General features: G+C 39.0%; 1 protein-coding gene across 9 annotated transcripts in view; it reads left to right on the top strand.

The window, feature by feature from the left end:
* The window catches only part of PPM1L (protein phosphatase, Mg2+/Mn2+ dependent 1L), a 332,129-nt gene that overhangs the window by 226,239 nt on the left and 81,704 nt on the right, over nucleotides 1–24,186 (top strand). For all 9 annotated transcript variants that reach the window (XM_070373943.1, XM_070373950.1, XM_070373999.1 and 6 more), the window contains one exon: nucleotides 4,987–5,161. In XM_070373943.1, the coding sequence (XP_070230044.1) occupies nucleotides 4,987–5,161 (175 nt within the window). The remainder of the gene's footprint in view (nucleotides 1–4,986; nucleotides 5,162–24,186) is intronic.

The raw sequence follows: 24,186 nt of genomic DNA, 5'->3' as shown, positions 1-24,186 counted from the left end.
AATGTAGGACTGCCACAAACCTTCAGTTTGTTAAAAAAAAAAAAAAAGTCAATAAATGATAGCACAGTAAAACAAGGAATGCCTCTATATTCCTTATGCTGTATAGTACATCTCCGTGATTTATTTATTTTATAACTTGAAGTTTGCACCTCTTAATCCTCTTTACCTATTTCACCTAACCTCCCACTCTGTCTCTTCCACCTCTCTATATCCACGAGTTTGTTTTTCTCTTCTTTGGTTTGTTCATTTGTTTTTTAGATTCACATGTAAATGAGATCACATAGTATTCGTCTTTCTCTGCCTAATTTATCTCACTTAGCATAATACCATTTTGCTGCAATTGGCAAAATTTTATTTTTTCATGACTGAGTTATATTCCTTTGCACACATATACCACATCTTCTTTTATCCATTCTTCTATCAGTGAACTTCTGGTTTACTTCCGTATCTTGGCTATGCTTCCCTGGTGGCTCAGATGGTAGATCTGCCTGCAATGCAGATGATCTAGGTTTGATCCCATGGACAGAGGAGCTTGGCAGGCTACAGTGGATGGGGTTGCAAAGAGTCGGACACAGCCGGGTGACTAACACACACGCAAATACACAAGATAGGCTGCTGGAACTGTCCCTATGGTTGTGTGGAATTTGTCCGTGATCCAACAGACATTTAGGTTGCTTTCATATCTTGGTTATAGTAAACAGTACTGCACTGAACATAGGGCTGTTTTTGAGTTAGTGGGTTTTTTCTCCTCTTGGTTAAATATTCAGAAGTGGCATTTCTAGATTGTTTGATAGCTTTTTAATGGTATTTTTTAATTAATGTATTGTTTTGTCTTTGGCTGCGCTGGGTGTTCATTGATGTGTACAAGCTTTTCTCTAATTGCAGCACGAGGGGGCGACTCTCTAGTTGTGGTGCACAGGCTTCTCACTTCGGTGGCTCACTGGTTGTGGAGCATGGGCTCTAGGCATTCAGGCTTCAGTAGGTGCAGCGCACAGACTTAATTGCCTATGGCATGTGGGATCTTCATGGACCAGGGATGGAACCCACGTCCCCTGCATTGCAAGGTGGACTCTTAACCACTGGACCACCAGGAAGCCTAGTGGTTCTGTTTTTATTTTAAAGGACCCTTCATGTTGTTTTCCACAGTGGGTACACCAGCTTACACTTCAGTAGTGCTCAAGGGTTCCCTTTTCTCCATATTCTCACCAACAGTTGTTATTTGTTGTCTTTTTTGATGACAGCCATTCTGACAGGTGTGAGGTGGTAGCTCATTGTGATTTTTCCTGATGATTAGTGACTGAGCATCTTTTCATGTGTCTGTTAGCCAGCCATCTGTATGTCTTCTTTGGAGAAATGTCCATTCAGGTTCTCTGCCCATTTTTTAAATGGATTTTTAAAAAATTGAATTGTATGACTTCTTTATATAATTTGGATAATAACCCCTTATCAGATCCACCATTTACAAATATCTTCTCCTGTTCAGTAGGTTGTCTTTTTGTTTTGTTGATGGTTTCCTTTGCTGTGCAAAAGCTTTCTAGTTTGATGTAGTTTTATTTGTGCTTTTGTTTCCCTGGCCTGAGGAGACAGGACTAAAAAAATATTGCTAAGATCAGTGTCAGAGACCATACTGACTGTGTTTTCTCCTAGGGGTTTTATGGTCTCAGGCCTTAAAGTCTGTAATCCATTTTGAGTTCTTTATTGTATATGGTGTAAGACAACGGTCCTCTTGCTGTGGGCATGCTGGTGCTGGGCCTGGCCGTAAGTCCTGGTTGCCACTGTTGCAAATGTTCTGGTATGACTCCTAGGGTGAGACCCACTGTGGGGCTATGCCGGTGCGCATCAAGGGTGCCTAGTCAGGCTGGCAAGTTTGTGGGCTACGTTGGAGGGGCCCTGGTGCTGGCTGAGGGCACTCACCCAGACTGGTGGGGCAGGTTTCTTTCCATATGTTTTCCACCTGCAGCTGATTGAATCCACAGATTTGGAACCTGTAGCTACAGAGGACTGGAGAAGGCAATGGCATCCCACTCTAGTACTCTTGCCTGGAAAATCCCATGAACGGAGGAGCCTGATAGGCTGCAGTCCATGAGGTCGCTAAGAGTCGGACACAACTGAGCGACTTCACTTTCACTTTCACTTTTCACTTTCATACATTGGAGAAGGAAATGGCAACCCACTCCAGTGTTCTTGCCTGGAGAATTCCAGGGATGGGGGAGCCTGGTGGGCTGCCGTCTGTGGGGTCGCAGAGAGTCGGACATGACTGAAGCAACTTAGCAGCAGCAGCAGCAGATACAGAGGGCTGACTGTCCATGAAATGATACTGCTTTAGAAATGAAATGCCAAAATGTAACTCCACTTTAGTAAAAAATATTGGCTCTGTTCCAAGACCTACAGCACGTTTTTAATTAGAAGAGTATATCAGTGGACACAGTGGGAAGAAAATGTGTGGTTTGCTTTCAGTAAAACTGAGTACACCAATACTTTTTCAGTGTGCGTTATGGAATTATTTCCTGTACTTCATAGATATTTCCAAGGGAAAAAAATCAAAGACACATGTTACACTGAATAGTAAGGTAGTATGAATTTTGAAATAGTTATTCTGCAGTATATTTCTTCATTTTCAATTGTCAGGAGAAAATTGTTATTAAACTCTAGAATTTAGTATGTTGTACTAATGTGCTGAGTCCTTTTACATTTTTCGGAATAATCGTATTTGTTCTGCACTAGCTAGCTGGCTGGCAGAGAAAATGAGCGGTGTTTGGTGATATTTTAAAGTTGCAATTTCATCAGCAACCGATTTAGAGGATCTAAATATAAATTTGGAAATGAAGTGTTGTGTGCTATATTTGGCTGCTCTGAAGCCTGAAATATAGCTTTTCCCACCACTTCCCAGTGGGTTTTTCCTGAGAGTCAGTTGTCGTTCTTCTGGCAATTTTTTTTCATCCTAAATTGTACTAACCTTTAGAAGGAAAACTACAAAAGTTACCCTCCAAAAAACATATTTTAAAGATAATGTTTTTAATTATGGGAATTAAAAAAAAATATGTAAATGTGTCTTCACCTTATTCTGGGCCCATACCCCAGAGGCAATATTGTTTAACAATTTCTCTTATTTTAGTTTTCTAGTAATTGTGAATATAATTGTAAATAATATATCAGATCAGATCAGTCGCTCAGTCATGTCCGACTCTTTGCGACCCCATGAATTGCAGCACACCAGGCCTCCCTGTCCATCACCAACTCCCAGAGTTCACTCAGCCTCACATCCATCGAGTCAGTGATGCCATCCAGCCATCTCATCCTCTGTCGTCCCCTTCTCCTCTTGCCCCCAATCCCTCCCAGCATCAGAGTCTTTTCCAATGAGTCAACTCTTCGCATAAGGTGGCCAAAGTACTGGAGTTTCAGCTTTAGCATCATTCCTTCCAAAGAAATCCCAGGGCTGATCTCCTTGCAGTCCAAGGGACTCTCAAGAGTCTTCTCCAACACCACAGTTCAAAAGCATCAATTCTTCGGCGCTCAGCCTTCTTCACAGTCCAACTCTCACATCCATACATGACCACAGGAAAACCCATAGCCTTGACTAGACGAACCTTTGTTGGCAAAGTAATGTCTCTGCTTTTGAATATGCTATCTAGATTGGTCATAACTTTCCTTCCAAGGAGTAAGCGTATTTTAATTTCATGGCTGCAGTCACCATCTGTAGTGATTTTGGAGCCCCCCAAAATAAAGTCTGACACTGTTTCCACTGTTTTCCCATCTATTTCCCATGAAGTGATGGGACCAGATGCCATAATCTTCGTTTTCTGAATGTTGAGCTTTAAGCCAACTTTTTCACTCTCCACTCTCACCTTCATCAAGAGGCTTTTTAGTTCCTCTTCACTTTCTGCCATAAGGGTGGTGTCATCTGCATATCTGAGGTTATTGATATATGCCTTCATTTATTTTATCAACTTTAGACCCTCTATGTATGATGTAGGACTGCACTGTAAGAAGATGCCAAAACTCTTGGCATTCTCAAGAGATGTGTTTTAAGAATTTAAGAACTCAGTTCTTCTGAGTCATACATGCTGCTCTATTACTTAATTTCTCCCTTGAAGTTCTACTTGACTTTAACTGTGATTCTCAGCTGGAAGGGAGAAAAGTGTGCTATGGCCTCAGTCCAGCAGAAGAATGTATCAGAATCTTTGGGAAGGTCTTTTTCAGATGTCTTCCTTCCTACCTTTTAAGGGAAGCTCGCTTACTTGGTTGAAAGTCATTGTGTATAATTTTGGGTGTCACTAGTTGAGAGTTTATTATGAAGATAGTCCAGAAGCAGGAAAAAAAAAAGTTCAAAATATATATATATATTATTTACATATAATAGAAAATATATTTTATATATGCATATATATATATATATATATAAAGGCCAAGGTATTTTAGTGGTAAATAGTTCTTTGTTCAAACGGAGGCATCATTGTTTTAGATCTCTTCATTTTCTGTTTCTCCTATTATTCCATTATTAACCCTAGCAGAGGGCTTTCCTTTTTATTTGCTTCACAAGAGTTCCTGCCTAAGCATTAATGAGCAGAGAACAAGAAAGCAAAGCAGAGATGTGGATGCCACAGCATGGTAGGGCTTCCTGCTCTGATGAGTTACTAGCTCCTGAATTCTAGACAAGGGTGAGTCAGATTATCCCCAGTAGAATTACTATCACTGGGCCTTCCAGGTTCAGTGGAATAGTTGAAACTCTGAGCTCTCACTCCTTAAATGCCAGTCCACATCTTTTATACCTTTAAACCTGATGGAAAATTCTTAAAAGTCTGTGATTTTGTGTATTTGGCATCTTGGTACAGTGGAGTCTAAAAATGACAACAGCAGTGACAAGGACGTGTTTGTGTAAAGAGCTGGTTCCACAGTACTCTTGAGTTCTCACTACAGCACCTAAGGGGAAGTGAAAAACCTAAGTTGAGAAATACTAATGGGGTTCTCTGTTTGTTTCATCTGCAGACAGCAGCTGAATATGTAAAATCTCGACTCCCAGAGGCCCTTAAGCAGCATCTTCAAGACTACGAGAAAGACAAAGAAAATAGTGTATTGTCTTACCAGACCATCCTTGAACAGCAGATTCTATCAATTGACCGAGAAATGCTAGAAAAATTGACTGTATCCTATGATGAAGCAGGTATGTTGGTCTTTAATACATACACAAACACATGCATGCACACATACAATGCTTTCTTCCTAAAGAAATTTTTTTTTTAGATTTTGGTTACATTTAGGTCCTTTTCTTTGATAGAAGAAGAAGGATAGACTGGATTCAAAGTTATATAACATGGATTAGCGGTAAGTTTCATCTCTGAAGTTTTAGTATCAAAGACTTTAATCAAGAGATTTCTAAAAATGGCTCTTAAATATCAAATTCCGTTAAAATTTTTTACTCTTTTTTTAAATGGAATTTTTCTGGCCTTTTATCAGCAATATGCTTCTACTGATATAATCTTTTAAAGTGTCACTTCAATTTTAGATGTGAGCTGAAAACTTTTACATCCAATAATCCAAGAACTGTTAGTTGCTTCAAGTATTATTTTTTAATTTCAGAAATTTTCTTTTCTGAAGAGGTATCATTTTTGCCCCTGAAGTTTCAAGTTGAACTTGACTTTCTTTTCCTTTAGCTCCTCAGATGAATCCTAGCCCGTAACACCACACTGGACACTTTGGTTTACTGCCTTCTGTAAGTTCATATTATCCAAAAGAGCTTTTTAATGAAGGAACTTATTAGTGAAGGCCTGGATTGACCTCCCTTGTAATACCATTTTATCTATTACATGGTCTGTCAGCTAAAACCTAATTGTAATGAAACCAGTGCCATATTACTTGGAATTATTAAAATCTTTAATAAAACTAAACTTATTCCGGAGAAATATCTTGATTAAAATGATCATACCACCTCTGCATCCCACCCTCCCACAAAATGGATTAAGAAGTATAGGAAAATAGGTTTCTAATGGTCAAACACTAGTAGTATTAATCCCCTTTTTAATGCCAGCATCTTCTGTTTTTATTTCTACAAAGGAATAGTTATTATGCATCATATTTTCTTTCATGTGATCTAAACAGTGTCAGTGCTGACATTCTTAACATTTGATTTCAAGCTTAAATAACAAACAGAAGAGCAAACCTTAAAAAATTTTTTTCTGCACATGCCTAACCACCAACGCACCTTTTGTGGTGATGAAGCTGTCCACATTTTCCTTCAAACCTCTAACCTGTTTATACTCACAGGGTAGATCCACATGTCTAGGCTTGCCCAGGACCTCACTACTCTCTCTGATTCTTCTTTGCTTTATCGATTGTGTGAAAGACATGGTGACTGTCTTCCGCCTGTTGGGCTTTTAGTTATTTAGCCTCTGTATCTGTCTTGTTTTTAACATTCTTCTCTTTGGAATGCTCAGTCATCTCCTCTCTCACCCTCTTGGAGTAACGTAAGGCTATGTAACCCGCCCTGTCAGAATAATTTTTAAAGTTTCAAGATTCTCAGAGATTACAGAACTCAGACAGTCCATCTGCTTCCTGTCCCCGTAACCATTTTTTAAATTTTATTTGAAGTATAGATGATTTAAATACTGTATTAATTTCTGCTGTACAGCAAAGTGATTATGTTATATATATATATATATTCTTTTTCATATTCATTTCCATTATGGTTTATCACAGGAAATTGATTATAGTACCCAGTGCTACATAGTAGGGCCTTATTTATCTATCTCTATATGTACTAGTTTGCATCAACTATTTCCAAACTCTCAGTTCATTCAACCCCTTCTCCCTCCCCCTTGGCAACCACAAGTCTGTTCTCCAAGTCTGTAAGTCTGTTTCTGTTTCATAAATAGGTTAATTTGTGTCATATTTTAGATTCCACACATATGTGATATCATATGCTATTTGTCTTTTTCTGACTTACTTCACTTAGTATGATAATCTCTAGGTCCATTAATGTTGCTAAAATGGCATTGTTTTGTTTTTTTATGGCTAAATAACATTCCATTGTATGTGTGTGTGTGTGTATATATGTATACCACATCTTTATCCATTCATCTGACAGTGGACATTTAGGTTGTTTCCATGTCTTGGCCATTGTAAATGGTGCTGCTATGAATATTGAGGTGCATCTGTATTTTCAAATTATAGTTTTGTTTGGGTAATATCTGCCCACGAGTGGGATTGCTGGATCATATGGCATCTCTGTTTTTTTGTTTTTTTGAGGCACCTCCACACTTTGCCACAGTGGCTGTGCCAATCTACATTCCCACCAGCAGTATAAAAGGATCCCCTTTTTGCCACATCCTCTCCAGCATTAGCATCTTTTCACCTGTCTATTGACTATCTTTATGTCTTCTTTGGAGAAATGTCTATTTAGGTCTTCTGCTCAGTTTTCAATTTAGTTGCTTAGGTTTTTTTGTTTTTGAATTATGTGAACTGTTTATCTATTTTAGAAATTAAAATTACTGGTCACATCATTTGCAAATATTTTCTCCCAGTCCATAGGTTGTCTTTTTGTTTTGTTTATAGTTTCCTTTACTGTGCAAAAGTTTATAAGCTTGATTAGGTTCCATTTGTTTATTTTTGCTTTTATTTCTATTGCCTTGGAACACTGACCTAAGAAAACATTGGTACAATTTATGTCAGAGAATGTTTTGCCTGTGTTCTCCTCAAAGAGTTTTACGCTGTCATGTCTTATATTTCATTAAGCCATTTTAAATTTATTTTTGTGTCTGGTGAAAGGATGTGTTCTAACCTCATTGATTTACATGTGACTGTCCCACCCTCCCAACACCACTTGAACAGACTGTCCTTTCTGCATTGTATATTCTTGCCTTATTTGTCAAAGATTAATTGTCCATAAGTGTGTGGGTTGATATTTAGGCTTTCTCTTCTGTTACATTGATCCATATGTCTGTTTTTGTGCCAGGATCATGTAGTTTTGATTACTGTAGCTTTGTAGTATTGTCTGAAGTCTGGGAGGGTTATGCCTCCTGCTTCTCCCTTAAGGCTTAAGGATTGCTTTGGTAATTCTGGGTCTTATGCATCCATATAAATTTTAGGATTGCCCATTACCATTCTATAATGAGAAAACTGAGACTTGTCTAAAGTAACACAGTTAGTTATAGAGCTGGAATTCCAGTCTCCTAACTACTAATCAAGCTGGGCTGTCACCATATTCGTGCAGGTTGTCATTCACTCCGTTGGCATTTGTGGGATGCATAGCGGTATGCTTGACAGTTGTAAGAAAGAGGGACAAGCATAGAAAGGGCAGAGAGGAACTGAGATGTAGAAAACAGAGACCTTACATGATGAAATCTAGCTAAAACATAGATTTATGTTTTATGTTTATGTTAAAACATAGATTTATGGCTTCTAGCAAAAAATTCCTGACCATTTGGAATATGTACACTCTATAATATCCATAATCTGTTAAAGTTAAGCTGAGGGGATGTGGAGAAAAGGAGCAGTGAAAGTGGCTGTTCATTTTATTAAAACCTCTTCATGGGAAGGTAATTTTAATGGCTGCATAATGTTCTGTTCTTTGAAATTGCTACTCACTAAGCATTTCTTATGTTGGACGATTATGGGTTTTTTTTGGTTTTGGTATTATGAATAATGCTGCAATGAATATAAACATTTGTCTACATTTCATATTACTCTAGGGAACAGACTTTCAAAACATGAATTTAGATTTAGAAGGTAGGCAAGGGGATGATGCTTAGAGCAGAGCCTCAGAGCAGCAAGGAATAAGAGCAAAGAGTAAATCCATAAAAAGTAGTCATCATATGGCACTACACTCTAATTCAAATCAGCATTCACAGACCCTGCATCCTAGAGCTGACATCATTGATCTGCTTAACAGTGACCTTCATCCACAGAGAAAAGGTTCAATAATGTTAATTATATTCTGTATATAAAAATAGGAATTGTATGAATATAAACCACTTTAGCGGAGAAGGCAATGGCACCCCACTCCAGTACTCTTGCCTGGAAAATCCCATGGATGGAGGAGCCTGGAAGGCTGCAGTCCATGGGGTCGCTAAGAGTCGGACACAACTGAAACGACTTAGCAGCAGCAGCAGCAAACCACTTTAGATTTTCATCCGGTTAGTTTATTTTTAAGTCAGACTGTTATAGGAATAAAGATTTTTGTGGTATAATTGAAAGAGTTCTTGGAGCCAGAAGACCCAGATTCTGTTCCTAGCTCTGCTGCCAACCAGGTATGTGACCTTGATTAAGTCACCAAACCCCCCTAAAGCCTGTTTCCCTAGAAATGGAAGGTGTGAACAGGATCTCATAGATGTCTTCCGTTTCTAAAACTGTGATTCTGGTCTCTTGACATCGAAAACTCAGGTAGCCATGGTTTCTGGAAGGTTGCAGGTAGCTGCTTCATGAATCTTCTGCTTGCTCATTTGCCTTTCTCCTCTCTTCATAGATATCCTATGTAATTTGTTTAAAAACTGACTAGAAGACAACTGTCACTTAGCTTTTTTGGCATGTGCACATGAATTTGCTCAGGCATGCTTTTTTTGGTAAGATAGGGAGTGAGACTGTATGAGTGAGGCAAAACCAGATTTTGGGAGGAAAGGTTCTGAGCCATCATTCATGGATTCTTGTTAAGACTGCTTAGATTTTTAAAATATTTATTTATTTATTTTAATTGGAGGCTAATTACTTGACAGTATTGTATTGGTTTTGCCATACATTGACATGAATCAGCCACAGGTGTACATGTGTTCCCCATCCTGAACCCCCTCCCACCTCCCTCCCCATCCCATCCCTCAGGGTAATCCCAGTGCACCAGCTCTGAGCACCCTGTCTCATGCATCGAACCTGGACTTGCGATCTGTTTCACATATGATAATATACATGTTTCAGTGCTATTCTCTCATATCATCCCACCCTCGCCTTCTCTCACAGAGTCCAAAAGTCTGTTCTTTACATTTTTGTCTCTTTTGCTGTCTCATATATACGGTCATTGTTACCATCTTTCTAAATTCCATATATATGCATTAATATACTGTATTGGTGTTTTTCTTTCTGACTTACTTCACTCTGTATAATAGGCTCCAGTTTCATCCACCTCATTAGAACTGATTAAAATGTGTTCTTTTTAATAGCTGAGTAATATTCCATTGTGTATATGTACTACAACTTTCTCATCCATTCGTCTGCTGATGGACATCTAGGTTGCTTCCATGTCCTGGCTATTGTAAACAGTCCTGAGATGAACACTGGGGTACATGTGTCTCTTTCAATTCTGATTTCCTTCGTGTGTATGCCCAGCAGTGGGATTGCTGGGTTGTATGGCAGTTCTATTTCCAGTTTTTTAAGGAATCTCCACACTGTTCTCCATAGTGGCTGTACTAGTTTGCATTCCCACCAACAGTGTAAGAGGGTTCCCTTTCCTCTGCCACCTCTTCAGCATTTATTGTTTGTAGATTTTTTGATAAGACTGCTTAGATTTTTTTTTATTGGCACTTATTAATACTAAGCAAAATCTAGCATGAGAAGATATGGTTAGCTTTTGATCCGTTAATGTTTTTATTTGAAGGGAGGTACAAGTTCATACACATTTCAATAGATTGGATTTAGCAGAGAGAAATTTCCAAGGAAAAGAGCTGCATGATTTGAAGGGATCAAAATAGCATTCCACAGTGTCTCAGAGAGCATCATTAACCTAAGTGTTTAGTGTTTATCATAGTGGGCAATAGTGGTAAAGAACCTACTTGCCAACGCAGGAGACATATGAGATGTGGGTTCGATCCCTGGGTCAGGAAGATCCCCTGGAGGAGGGCATGGCAACCCACTCCAGTATTCTTTCCTGGAGAATCCCATGGACAGAGAAGCCTGGTGGTATACAGTCTGTAGGGTTGCAGAGAGTCAGACACGACTGAAGCGATTTAGCACTCACAGAGTGGGCAAAAGTTGAAGGGTTGAAATAGCCCAAGAGGGAATTTTTTTCTCTCATTATTTACTTTTATGCTTGTATGTTATTCATGTCTCTCTTTGTTGTTCAGTCATGTCTGACTCTTTGTGACCCATGGACTGTGGCATGCCAGGCTTCTCTGTCCTTCATTATCTCCCAGAGTTTGCTCAATCTCATGTCCGCTGAATCAATGAAGCCATCCAACCATCTCATCCTCTGTCACCCCCTGCTCCTCCTGCCCTCAATCTTCCCCAGCATCAGCGTCTTTCCCAATGAGTTGACTCTTCACATCAGGTGACCAAAGTATTGGAGCTTCAGTTTCAGCATCAGTCCTTCCAATGAATATTCAGGGTTGATTTCCTTTAGGATTGACTGGTTTGATCTCCAAGGGACTATCAAGAGTCTTCTCCAACACCACAGTTCAAAAGCATCAATTCTTTGATTCTCAACTTTCTTAATGGTCAAACTCTCACATCTGTACATGACTACTGAAAAAATCATAGCTTTGATTAGAAGGGCCTTTGTCAACAAAGAAATATCTCTGCTTTCTAATATGCTGTCTAGGTTTGTCATAGCTTTTCTTCCAAGGAGCAAGCATCTTTTAATTTCATCGCTGCAATCACCATCTGCAGTGATTTTGGAGCCCAAGAAAAGAAAGTCTGTCACTGTTTCCATTTTTTCCCCATCTATTTGCCATGAAGTGATGGGACCAGATGCCATGATCTTCGTTTTGTGAATGTTGAGTTTAAAGCCAGCTTTTTTACTCTCCTCTTTCACCATCATCAAGAGGCTTTTTTGTTCCTCTTTACTTTCTGCCATTAGGGTGGGATCCTCTGCATGTCTGAGGTTATTGATAAATTCTCCCAGCAACCTTGATTCCAGCTTGTGCTTCATTCAGCCCGGCATTTTGCATAATGTACTCTTCATGTAAGTTAGATAAGCAGAGTGACAGTATACAGCCTTGACATACTCCTTCCCCAATTTTGATCTAGTCCATCATTCCATGTCTGGTTCTAACTGTTGCTTCTTGATCTGCATACAGATTTCTCAGGAGGCAGGTCAGGCTATCTGGTATTCCCATCTCTTTAAGAATTTTCCACAGTTTGTTTTGATCCACATAATCAAAAGCTTTAGTGTAGTCAGTGAAGCATAATTAGATGTTTTGCTAGAATCCCCTTGCTTTTTCTGTGATCCAGCAGGTGTTGTCAATTTGATCTCTGGTTCCTCTGCCTTTCTAAATCCAGCTTGTACATCTGGAAGTTCTCAGTTCACATACTGATGACGCTTATTTTGGAGAATTTCAAGCATGACCTTGCTAGCAAGTGAGATGAGTAAAATTGTGTGGTAGTTTGAATATTCTTTGGGACTAGAATGAAAACTGACCTTTTGCAGTCCTGTGGCCACTGCTGCGTTTTCCAAATTTGCTAGCGTATTGAGTGCAGCACTTTCACAGCATCATCTTTTAGGATTTGAAATAGCTCAGTTGAAGTTCTATCACCTCCACTTTGTTCATAGTGATGCTTCCTAAGGCCCACTTGACTTCACACTCCAAGTGTGGCTCTCCAAGTGTGGCACGCTGTTTGGCTCTAGGTGAGAGATCACACCACCCTGATTATCCAGGTCATGTCTCTCTGCTGCTGCTTAGTCGCTTCAGTCATGTCCGACTCTGTGCAACCCCATAGACGGCAGCCCATCAGGCTCCCCCATCCCTGGGATTCTCCAGGCAAGAACACTGGAGTGGGTTGCCTTTTCCTTCTCCAATGCATGCAAGTGAAAAGTGAAAGTGAAGTCGCTCAGTTGTGTCCGACTCCTAGCAACCCCATGGACTGCAGCCTACCAGGCTCCTCCGTCCATGGGATTTTCCATGCAAGAGTACTGGAGTGGGTTGCCAATGCCTTCTCCTCATGTCTCTCTAAGTAACCTCAATTTTTTTTTTTTTTTTTTTTTTAGATTTTATTTTATTTTATTTTTTTTTTTTTCCACAGGTTGAGCTGCTTTTTTTTTTTTTTTTTTCTAATTTTATTTTATTTTTAATCTTTACATAATTGTATTAGTTTTGCCAAATATCAAAATGAATCCGCCACAGGTATACATGTGTTCCCCATCCCGAACCCTCCTCCCTCCTCCCTCCCATACCAACCCTCTGGGCCGTCCAGTGCACCAGCCCCAAGCATCCAGCATCGCATCGAACCTGGACTGGCAACTCGTTTCCTACATGATATTTTACATGTTTCAATGCCATTCTCCCAAATCTTCCCACCTCTCCCTCTCCCACAGAGTCCATAAGACTGTTCTATACATCAGTGTCTCTTTTGCTGTCTCGTATACAGAGTTATTGTTACCATCTTTCTAAATTCCATATATATGCGTTAGTATACTGTATTTATGTTTTTCCTTCTGGCTTACTTCACTCTTTATAATAGGCTCCAGTTTCATCCACCTCATTAGAACTGATTCAAATGTATTCTTTTTAATGGCTGAGTAATACTCCATTGTGTATATGTACCACAGCTTTCTTATCCATTCATCTGCTGATGGACATCTAGGTTGCTTCCATGTCCTGGCTATTATAAACAGTGCTGCGATGAACATTGGGGTACACGTGTCTCTTTCCCTTCTGGTTTCCTCAGTGTGTATGCCCAGCAGTGGGATTGCTGGATCATAAGGCAGTTCTATTTCCAGTTTTTTAAGGAATCTCAACACTGTTCTCCATAGTGGCTGTACTAGGTTGCATTCCCACCAACAGTGTAAGAGGGTTCCCTTTTCTCCACACCCTCTCCAGCATTTATTATTTGTAGACTTTTGGATCACAGCCATTCTGACTGGTGTGAAATGGTACCTCATAGTGGTTTTGATTTGCATTTCTCTGATAATGAGTGATGTTGAGCATCTTTTCATGTGTTTGTTAGCCATCTGTATGTCTTCTTTGGAGAAATGTCTATTTAGTTCTTTGGCCCATTTTTTGATTGGGTCATTTATTTTTCTGGAGTTGAGCTGTAGGAGTTGCTTGTATATTTTTGAGATTAGTTGTTTGTCGGTTGCTTCATTTGCTATTATTTTCTCCCATTCTGAAGGCTGTCTTTTCACCTTGCTAATAGTTTCCTTTGATGTGCAGAAGCTTTTAAGGTTAATTAGGTCCCATTTGTTTATTTTTGCTTTTATTTCCAATATTCTGGGAGGTGGGTCATAGAGGATCCTGCTCTGATGTATGTCAGAGAGTGTTTTGCCTATGTTCTCCTCTAGGAGCTTTATAGTTTCTGGTCTTACGTTTAGATCTTTAATCCATTTTGAGTTTATTTTTGTGTATGGTGTTAGAAAGTGGTCCAGTTTCATTCTTTTACAAGTGGTTGACCAGATAAATGCTACAACATTCGAATCATAGGGGTTCCAGAAGAAGAAGACAAAAAGAAAGACCATGAGAAAATACTTGAGGAGATAATAGTGGAAAACTTCCCTAAAATGGGGAAGGAAATAATCACCCAAGTACAAGAAACCCAGAGAGTCCCAAACAGGATAAACCCAAGGAGAAACACCCCAAGACACATATTAATCAAATTAACAAAGATTAAACACAAAGAACAAATATTAAAAGCAGCAAGGGAAAAACAACAAATAACACACAAGGGAATTCCCATACGGATAACAGCTGATCTTTCAATAGAAACTCTTCAAGCCAGGAGGGAATGGCAAGACATACTTAAAATGATGAAAGAAAATAACCTACAGCCCAGATTATTGTACCCAGCAAGGATCTCATTCAAGTATGAAGGAGAAATCAAAAGCTTTTCAGACAAGCAAAAGCTGAGAGAATTCTGCACCACCAAACCAGCTCTCCAACAAATACTAAAGGATATTCTCTAGACAGGAAACACAAAAACGGTGTATAAACTCGAACCCAAAACAATAAAGTAAATGGCAACGGGATCATACTTATCAGTAATTACCTTAAACGTAAATGGGTTGAATGCCCCAACCAAAAGACAAAGACTGGCTGAATGGATACAAAAACAAGACCCCTACATATGTTGTCTACAAGAGACCCACCTCAAAACAGGGGACACATACAGACTGAAAGTGAAGGGCTGGAAAAAGATTTTCCATGCAAATAGGGACCAAAAGAAAGCAGGAGTAGCAATACTTATATCAGATAAAATAGACTTTAAAACAAAGGCTGTGAAAAGAGACAAAGAAGGTCACTACATAATGATCAAAGGATCAATCCAAGAAGAAGATATAACAATTATAAATATATATGCACCCAACACGGAGCACCACAGTACGTAAGACAAATGCTAACAAGTATGAAAGGAGAAATTAATAATAACACAATAATAGTGGGAGACTTTAATACCCCACTTACACCTATGGATAGATCAACTAAACAGAAAATTAACAAGGAAACACAAACTTTAAACGATACAATAGACCAGTTAGACCTAATTGATATCTATAGGACATTTCATCCCAAAACAATGAATTTCACCTTTTTCTCAAGCGCACATGGAACCTTCTCCAGGATAGATCACATCCTGGGCCATAAAGCTAGCCTTGGTAAATCAAAAAAATAGAAATCATTCCAAGCATTTTTTCTGACCACAATGCAGTAAGATTAGATCTCAATTACAGGAGAAAAACTATTAAAAATTCCAACATATGGAGGCTGAACAACACACTGCTGAATAACCAACAAATCACAGAAGAAATCAAAAAAGAAATCAAAATTTGCATAGAAACGAATGAAAATGAAAACACAACAACCCAAAACCTGTGGGACACGGTAAAAGCAGTCCTAAGGGGAAAGTTCATAGCAATACAGGCACACCTCAAGAAACAAGAAAAAAGTCAAATAAATAACCTAACTCTACACCTAAAGCAACTAGAAAAGGAAGAAATGAAGAACCCCAGGGTTAGTAGAAGGAAAGAAATCTTAAAAATTAGAGCAGAAATAAATGCAAAAGAAACAAAAGAGACCATAGCAAAAATCAACAAAACCAAAAGCTGGTTCTTTGAAAGGATAAATAAAATTGACAAACCATTAGCCAGACTCATCAAGAAACAAAGGAGAAAAATCAAATCAACAAAATTAGAAACGAAAATGGAGAGATCACAACAGACAACACAGAAATACAAAGGATCATAAGAGACTACTATCAACAATTATATGCCAATAAAATGGACAACGTGGAAGAAATGGACAAATTCTTAGAAAAGTACAACTTTCCAAAATTGGACCAGGAAGAAATAGAAAATCTTAACAGACCCATCACAAGCATGGAAATTGAAACTGTAATCAAAAATCTTCCAGCAAACAAAAGCCCAGGTCCAGACGGCTTCACAGCTGAATTCTACCAAAAATTTAGAGAAGAGCTCACACCTATCCTGCTCAAACTCTTCCAGAAAATTGCAGAGGAAGGTAAACTTCCAAACTCATTCTATGAGGCCACCATCACCCTAATACCAAAACCTGACAAAGATGCACAAAAAAGAAAACTACAGGCCAATATCACTGATGAACATAGATGCAAAAATCCTTAACAAAATTCTAGCAATCAGAATCCAGCAACACATTAAAAAGATCATACACCATGATCAAGTGGGCTTTATCCCAGGGATGCAAGGATTCTTCAATATCCGCAAATCAATCAATGTAATACACCACATTAACAAATTGAAAAATAAAAACCATATGATTATCTCAATAGATGCAGAGAAAGCCTTTGACAAAATTCAACATCCATTTATGATAAAACTCTCCAGAAAGCAGGAATAGAAGGAACATACCTCAACATAATAAAAGCTATATATGACAAACCCACAGCAAACATTATCCTCAATGGTGAAAAATTGAAAGCATTTCCTCTAAAGTCAGGAACAAGACAAGGGTGCCCACTTTCACCATTACTATTCAACATAGTTTTGGAAGTTTTGGCCACAGCAATCAGAGCAGAAAAAGAAATAAAAGGAATCCAAATTGGAAAAGAAGAAGTAAAACTCTCACTATTTGCAGATGACATGATCCTCTACATAGAAAACCCTAAAGATTCCACCAGAAAATTACTAGAAATAATCAATGACTATAGTAAAGTTGCAGGATATAAAATCAACACACAGAAATCCCTTGCATTCCTATACACTAATAATGAGAAAACAGAAATTAAGGAAACAATTCCATTCACCATTGCAACGGAAAGAATAAAATACTTAGGAATATATCTACCTAAAGCAACTAAAGACCTATATATAGAAAACTATAAAACACTGGTGAAAGAAATCAAAGAGGACACTAATAGATGGAGAAATATACCATGTTCATGGATTGGAAGAATCAATATAGTGAAAATGAGTATACTACCCAAAGCAATTTATAGATTCAATGCAATCCCTATCAAGCTACCAACAGTATTCTTCACAGAGCTAGAACAAATAATTTCACAATTTGTATGGAAATACAAAAAACCTCGAATAGCCAAAGCGATCTTGAGAAAGAAGAATGGAACTGGAGGAATCAACCTACCTGACTTCAGGCTCTACTACAAAGCCACAGTTATCAAGACAGTATGGTACTGGCACAAAGACAGAAATATTGATCAATGGAATAAAATAGAAAGCCCAGAGATAAATCCACGCACATATGGACACCTTATCTTTGACAAAGGAGGCAAGAATATACAATGGATTAAAGACAATCTCTTTAACAAGTGGTGCTGGGAAATCTGGTCAACCACTTGTAAGTAACCTCAAATTTTTTATAATTTTTTTCTAAAATTTGGGCATGAATTAATAATCTACACATTCCCTTGTTAAGGATAAAGTAGTGTCACTTATAATGCCTTGTGTTTGAGGGAGTTGTGAGAATAGGTTCATTTATTGGAGAATGATACTCTTTGCACACTCAAGAACCCCAAGACATGGGAAACAGAAGTAGAAAGCACCTCCTTTTCCCTCTGGGAAGAGCTGAGTCTGCCTATAAGTGGGTGGACTGTCCAGCAGTGGAATCTTGTTTTGGGTCTGGAAACATTTGCCTAAGTTGATGCTTTGACCTCTTTCTCAGAGTTAAACCTAAGACTGGCAAAGATTTTATTTGTTCCTACAGTCCACTAGAAACCTTGACAGCTTTCCAAGGAGCACATCTGTCTACCACGTAGAAAGAGCACTTACAGGTAAAAAATGGGCCAGACAGTGCAGATAAGGTAGGGAAAGAACTCAGTCAGCTGTTCATTGTGTTCATCTGGGCATCAGTTCAGGCTGGGGGCCCACAGATCCATTGACAAGTGTCAGGCAGTCACATACAACTTTCCCAGAGGAAGTAAGGAAGGAGGAACAGCATGAAGCTGTCCTTTGCTTGGTGATTGTCTGATGCAGTCCTCCAGTAGGAGTTCCTGAGAGCTGTGCCCCAGCAAAGCTACCTGCCGTGAAGACACACCAAGTACTGTAATGTACTTTTTGAAGAAATAGCTTTTTAAAAGCGTGGCGAATGTGCTGTAAGAAATTTGGGAAGTAGCTGGAGGGGTCCCTCCTATCAAGCTTATTTTCTTCTTCTTAATATAGATGGTACCTAAAAGTTATATCTCTGATTTAATTGAGCCATTAGTGTCAGAGTAATCAGTGATCTCAAAAGGAAAGCCATTTACCGTCATGGAGAAAAAATTGAACACACATTGAGAAACCAAATCCAGGAAAGAGATTGTGAAATATTTCGGGCCCTCCAAGTTTTCCAAGAACATAAAAAATGCAGTAAAAGGCCTTTGCAGGAAGTTCTTCAGTCTAATAAATACAGTCAATTTCTCAGTATGTTTCTCAAACACGTCCTAAGGGAAAAGGTGGCTTTAGGTTTCCTTAATTTATGTCTTCAATCAGAACCTTATTTCCAAGCCCAGAAGACGTTCTCACCAGAGGCTTTGTCAGGATTTGGAAGGAAGAGAAAAACAGGGAAACTTAAGAAAAATGTTGTAAAGGAAAATTTCATATTGGTTGTGTAACCTCTGATACAAACTTCTAAATTTCTTTAAAAAGTTATATATGTTCACTTTTTCCATTTTGAGAGTAATATAAATATGTTTTAGAACATTTTTAAACTACAAAAAAATGGAAAAGATTAGCTCTAATTCTACCACCAAAACATAATGACCATCTTTTAGTATATTTATTTCTAGTCATTTTTCCTTGCTGCGTTTTAATAATTTGTGCCCCATTTGATACCTTTTATTCAGTTGACAATGAAATATAATTGCATTTTTCAGTGCTCTAACAAGCTACTCATAAAAGTAATTGATAAAGACTGCATAATATCCTACTGAATGGATTTGCCACAGTTACCATCCCCATAACCTTTGAACATTTTCAGCATGGCCCCTCTCTTTTATTCCTGTTTCAGTTCTTGTCACCATGTAGAATCCCTGAATTTGGAGGTCTCTTTCTTACTTGAAAAGATGAGAATGGTAGTATGACTAACAAAAACATGATGAAGACTTCTGTAAGGCAGCCAATTGTTAGTCATACAGCAGTGGGAGCAGAGAATGAAAATAGCTAGTTAAAATCTATTTATAAACTGAACTTTTTTATAGCCAATAATACCAGTCTTTTTAACCAAGATGATTTGAATTTCATATAATTCTTATATTTTCCCATCATAGCATGGATTTTAAAGGCCAAAAGATAAAGGGCGAAGGAATAGCAACTAAACAGAGTGACTTTGCCATCTGTAAACTAGGGGACTATCTGCCATGGCTGTTGGAAAGGATCCAAATGCATGATTCACCAGCGCTGGGATTGGTTTCCATCTTTGTGGCAAGACATTGCACCTCTCTCTGCTTGGTTTCATTTACCGTAAAATTAAAAAAAAAAAAAAAAAGGATATTTCCTTATGGCTCTCCCAGCTTTAACAATGTGTAATTTTTGTCTCCAGTTCATTTAACATTCACTGGTTCATTTATTTCTTTACTCTGTAAACACTGACTAAGTGCCCAGGAACCAGGCACCGTGCCTGCCACTGGGAATGCCCAGATGACCACATGGCCCTTCACTCCAGGTGTGTGTGCACGTTTGTGTGGTGGCGGGAGGCCAGAGATACAGTGGTAGGAACAGATAACTACAGTGCGGTGCACTTGGTGCTACGGTGTGTGCTCAGGGGATAGTGGTCAGGTAGAGGAGGAAGGAATTGGGATTGAGAGAGTTCTTAAATAAATCAGAAAATGGTAAGAGAACCTATAAATCTCTTGAACTGTTTGTCTTGAACTATAACGTCGGTTGCATGTTTTAAAGGCAGGTTTATTTTGAGTGATGCTTTTTTTTTCTTTGCTCAGTAACTGTGGTTATGTATCAGCACCTTATACAGACCTATTCTTTTGAAAATAAATGTTTTTAAATTGATGTACAGTTGATTTACAATGTTGTGGTTTCTGGTGTACAGCAAAGTAGTTCTTTTATAGTTTATAATATTGATAATCTTTTCCATTGTAGTTTATTATAAGATATTGCATATAGTGCCCCATTCTATACAGTTAAGGCTTTTTTACTTTATGTATAGTAGTATATATATGTTAATCTCAAACTCCTAATTTATCCTTCCCTCCCCTTTCCCCTTTGGTAACCATAAATTTGTTTTCTACATTTGTGAGTCTCTTTCTGTTTTGCAAATGAGTTCATTTATACTTTTTTTTTTTAACTCATAGATAAGCAGTATCATGTGATATTTGTCTTTGTCTGGCTTACTTCAGTTAGTATGATAATCTCTAGGTCCATCCATGTTGCTGCAAATGGCATTATTTCATTCTTTTTATAGCTGAATAATATTCCATTGTATATGTATACCACATCTTCTTTATCCATTCATCTGTTGATGGACACTGAAGTTGCTTCCATGTCTTGGCTATTGTAAAGATTGCTGCTATGACCATTGGGGTACATGTTTCTTTTCCAATTGGAGTTTTCTCCAGATATATGTCCAGCAGTGGGATTGCTGGATCATATGGTAACTCTATTTTAAGTTTTTTAAGGAACCTCCATACTGTTCTCAATAGTGGCTGTACCAATTTACATTCCTACCAATAATGTAGGAGTTTTCTTCACATCCTCTCCAGCATTTATTATTTGTAGACTTTTTAATAATGGTCATTCTGACTGGTATGAGATAGTACCTCACTGTAGTTTTGATTAGTATTTCTCTGATTATTAGTGGGTTTGAGCATCTTTTCATGTGCCTATTGGCCATCTATCAGAGAAGGCAATGGCACCCCACTCCAGTACTCTTGCCTAGAAAATCCCATGGCTGGAGGAGCCTGGTGGGCTCTCATCTGTGGGGTTGCACAGAGTCGGACATGACTGAAGTGACTTAGCAGCAGCAGCATTGGCCATCTATACAGACCTATTCTTAACCTTTGCTGTAACATCACCTTCCACATTCTGTGTCACTCTCCAACTAATTTTAATTTATATTAATTCAGTTCAGTTGTTCAGTTGTGTCCAACTCTTTGCTACCCCATGGACTACAGCATGCCAGGCTCCCCTGCCTATCACCAGCTCCCAGAGCTTGCTCAAACTCATGTCTGTCAAGTCGGTGATGCCATCCAACCATCTCATCCTCTGTCGTCCCCTTCTCCTCCTGCCTTCAATCTTTCCCAGCATCAGGATCTTTTCAAATGAGTCAGTTCTTCTCATAAGGTGGCCAAAGTATTGGAGTTTCAGCTTCGGCATCAGTCCTTCCAATGAATATTCAGGACTGATTTCCATTAGGATGGATTGGTTGGATCTCCTTGCAGTCCAAAGGACTCTCAAGAGTCTTCTCTAGCACCACAGTTCAAAAGCATCCATTCTTTGGCGCTCTGCTTTATTTATAGTCCAACTCTCATATCCATACATGACTACAGGAAAAACCATAGCTTTGACTAGATGGACCTTTGTTGACAAAGTAATGTCTCTGCTTTTTAATATGCTGTCTAGGTTGGTCATAACTTAATTAGCTTATATTAATATATTTATCAGCATCACCTGTTTTCTTATGAGGTCTCACCCCTACCCCTTAAAAAAGTGATAATTCAGACTAAATTTTATAAACACAATATGATGGGAAGTTATTTTGTTTTTAAATCACATTTTCCAACTTCATCTTATCTTTGATAAAAGGCCTCATATGCACTCTGAGAATACATTGATCCAAGTTTTGCAGTGGGCAAACAAAATGTTAAATTTTAGAGAACTTTGCTGAGAATACTGGAAACTACAGGCTAACAGAGATTTAGAATCAAGATGTGCCGCCTCTGGTGATGAACACATTTGACTGGAGCTGTGTTTATCTTCCTAATCAAGTTGTCATTGTTTGTCACAAAGGAAGTAATGCTACTACCTGCTCTGAAGTAGTATTTGATTACGAGGCCCGGAGAAAATGTGTTTGCTTCAAAGAAAATAATTGTACCAGGTGGTCACCATTTAGACTGCATTGACCAGCTAGAGGCAGGGTGTCGATGCCATCTGTATCTTTTCCTTTCTGTACCATGGGAGTTTGGTAACTGAGCTTCTGTGAGGCCTTGTTGGAATGCTTGTAATGAATTTTAATGAACTCCAAGTTAATGGTAAGATTTTCAGTATGAAGGGAACGATAGGTGGTTTTTAAAGCACTGGAATTTCTCATGTACTGTGACCGTCCATTTGTAGTGGTGAGAAGTAAGGAAAGTGTATCCTCTGGCTGACTTTCAAATTCAGAAGATCTGTAATTGGAGGCAGCTGGACTGCCATTTAATGTCATTTTGCAAGAATGTTAAGTTCAATCTTGGTGAGCTGCTGTATACTCTGACATCTCATCTGGTAAATTGCCTCCTGAACGGTGTTGTTTTTAAGCCACCTTCTAGTGCCCAGAGGAATACTCTCTGTGTTTCTTGTTTTGTTAATGTCCTTGTCACAAGGCTGTGTGGCTGAGGCCATCTCTGAGGGTGGTTTGATGGAGTTTCTGTAGTATAGACTCTCAGGAAGCACCTGAATGTACTCTTGTAGTTCTGCAGTCAGTCAAAGGAAAGGAAATCAGCTACAGAGAAATCCCTAGGATCATCACTGTTCATTCAACACAAACATTTATTGTGTGCCAGGTTCTGGCTAAGTGCTGAGAATCTAAGAAATGGGGCAGGACAGTCGAGTTAAAGGTCTTTTCCTTTTGAATTTATTGCTCATCTTGAGTACGGTCTCTATAAATCTCTCCTCTAAGAGATGCTTCAAAATGACACCTTAGCTGGCTTCTTCGTTCTCTGAGCCAGGGCCTTCTGTTCCTTTGATCTCAATCCTTCTTATTAAAGGAGTGACACAAATCACATGTCTGTTATTTATATCCTGGAGAATCCCAGGGACGGGGGAGCCTGGTGGGCTGCCATCTCTGGGGTCGCACAGAGTCGGACACGACTGAAGCGACTTAGCAGCAGCAGCAGCAGCTTCCTGAAAGTAGGATTTGCCATACATGCAAAAGTAATGTTAAAATAAAAACAGAAGATCAAAGACAAAAACCAGGAAGGAAACAAATGCACTAACCATAAAGAAAAGACAAAATGAAACAGTTTTTCCATGGAGATAACTCCTAAAGCCGAAGTTTGTGGAGCCTTTACCACAAGGTACCTTGTACTTTGGACATTGAGCAACATTGTCTCAACTTGAGTTTCCCCAGAGCAGAGGCTGAAACAAAAGGCAAGAGTGAAAGTGTTGGTCCTGTCCGACTCTGTGTGACCCCATGGACTGTAGCCTGCAAGGCTCCTCTGTCCATGGATTTCTCCAGGCAAGAATACTGGATTGGGTAGCCATGCCCTCCTCCAGGGGATCTTCCTGACCCAGGGATCAAGCCTAGATCTCCTGCATTGCAGGTGGATTCTTTACTGTGTATGTCACCAATTTAAGAATGTAACCGAAGGGGCAGGAGTGAGAGCCCTTGGGAGTGAACCAGGAAGGAAGGGAAAGAGAAGGGAAAGCTACCATGAGGACACAGTATGGAGCTGGTCTCCACTGAGTGTGGCTTCCTTAGTACCTGATTAAGGAATCTTATGAGTGGCATCTCAGAACTTTCTACCAGGAGGTGAAGGGAGAAGCATTTAACATCTAGTCTCGTGCCCTTGTTTGTCAAGGGGAGCTCCATGAACATTAGCTGACCCACACTTCTGGCTTGTGTATGCCTGAGAACTGCGTGGGTTCTGGGGACATTGCCCACCTTAGCATCAAGGAAGCTCCAGGGAAGGGAGCAAGGGATAAAGGGCTCAGGTCAGGGC

This window comes from Bos mutus, chromosome 1 (assembly GCF_027580195.1).
Source record: "Bos mutus isolate GX-2022 chromosome 1, NWIPB_WYAK_1.1, whole genome shotgun sequence".
NCBI lineage: Eukaryota > Metazoa > Chordata > Mammalia > Artiodactyla > Bovidae > Bos > Bos mutus.
Note: the sequence above shows the minus strand (reverse complement) of the source record. Positions and strands in the feature narration are given on the sequence as shown.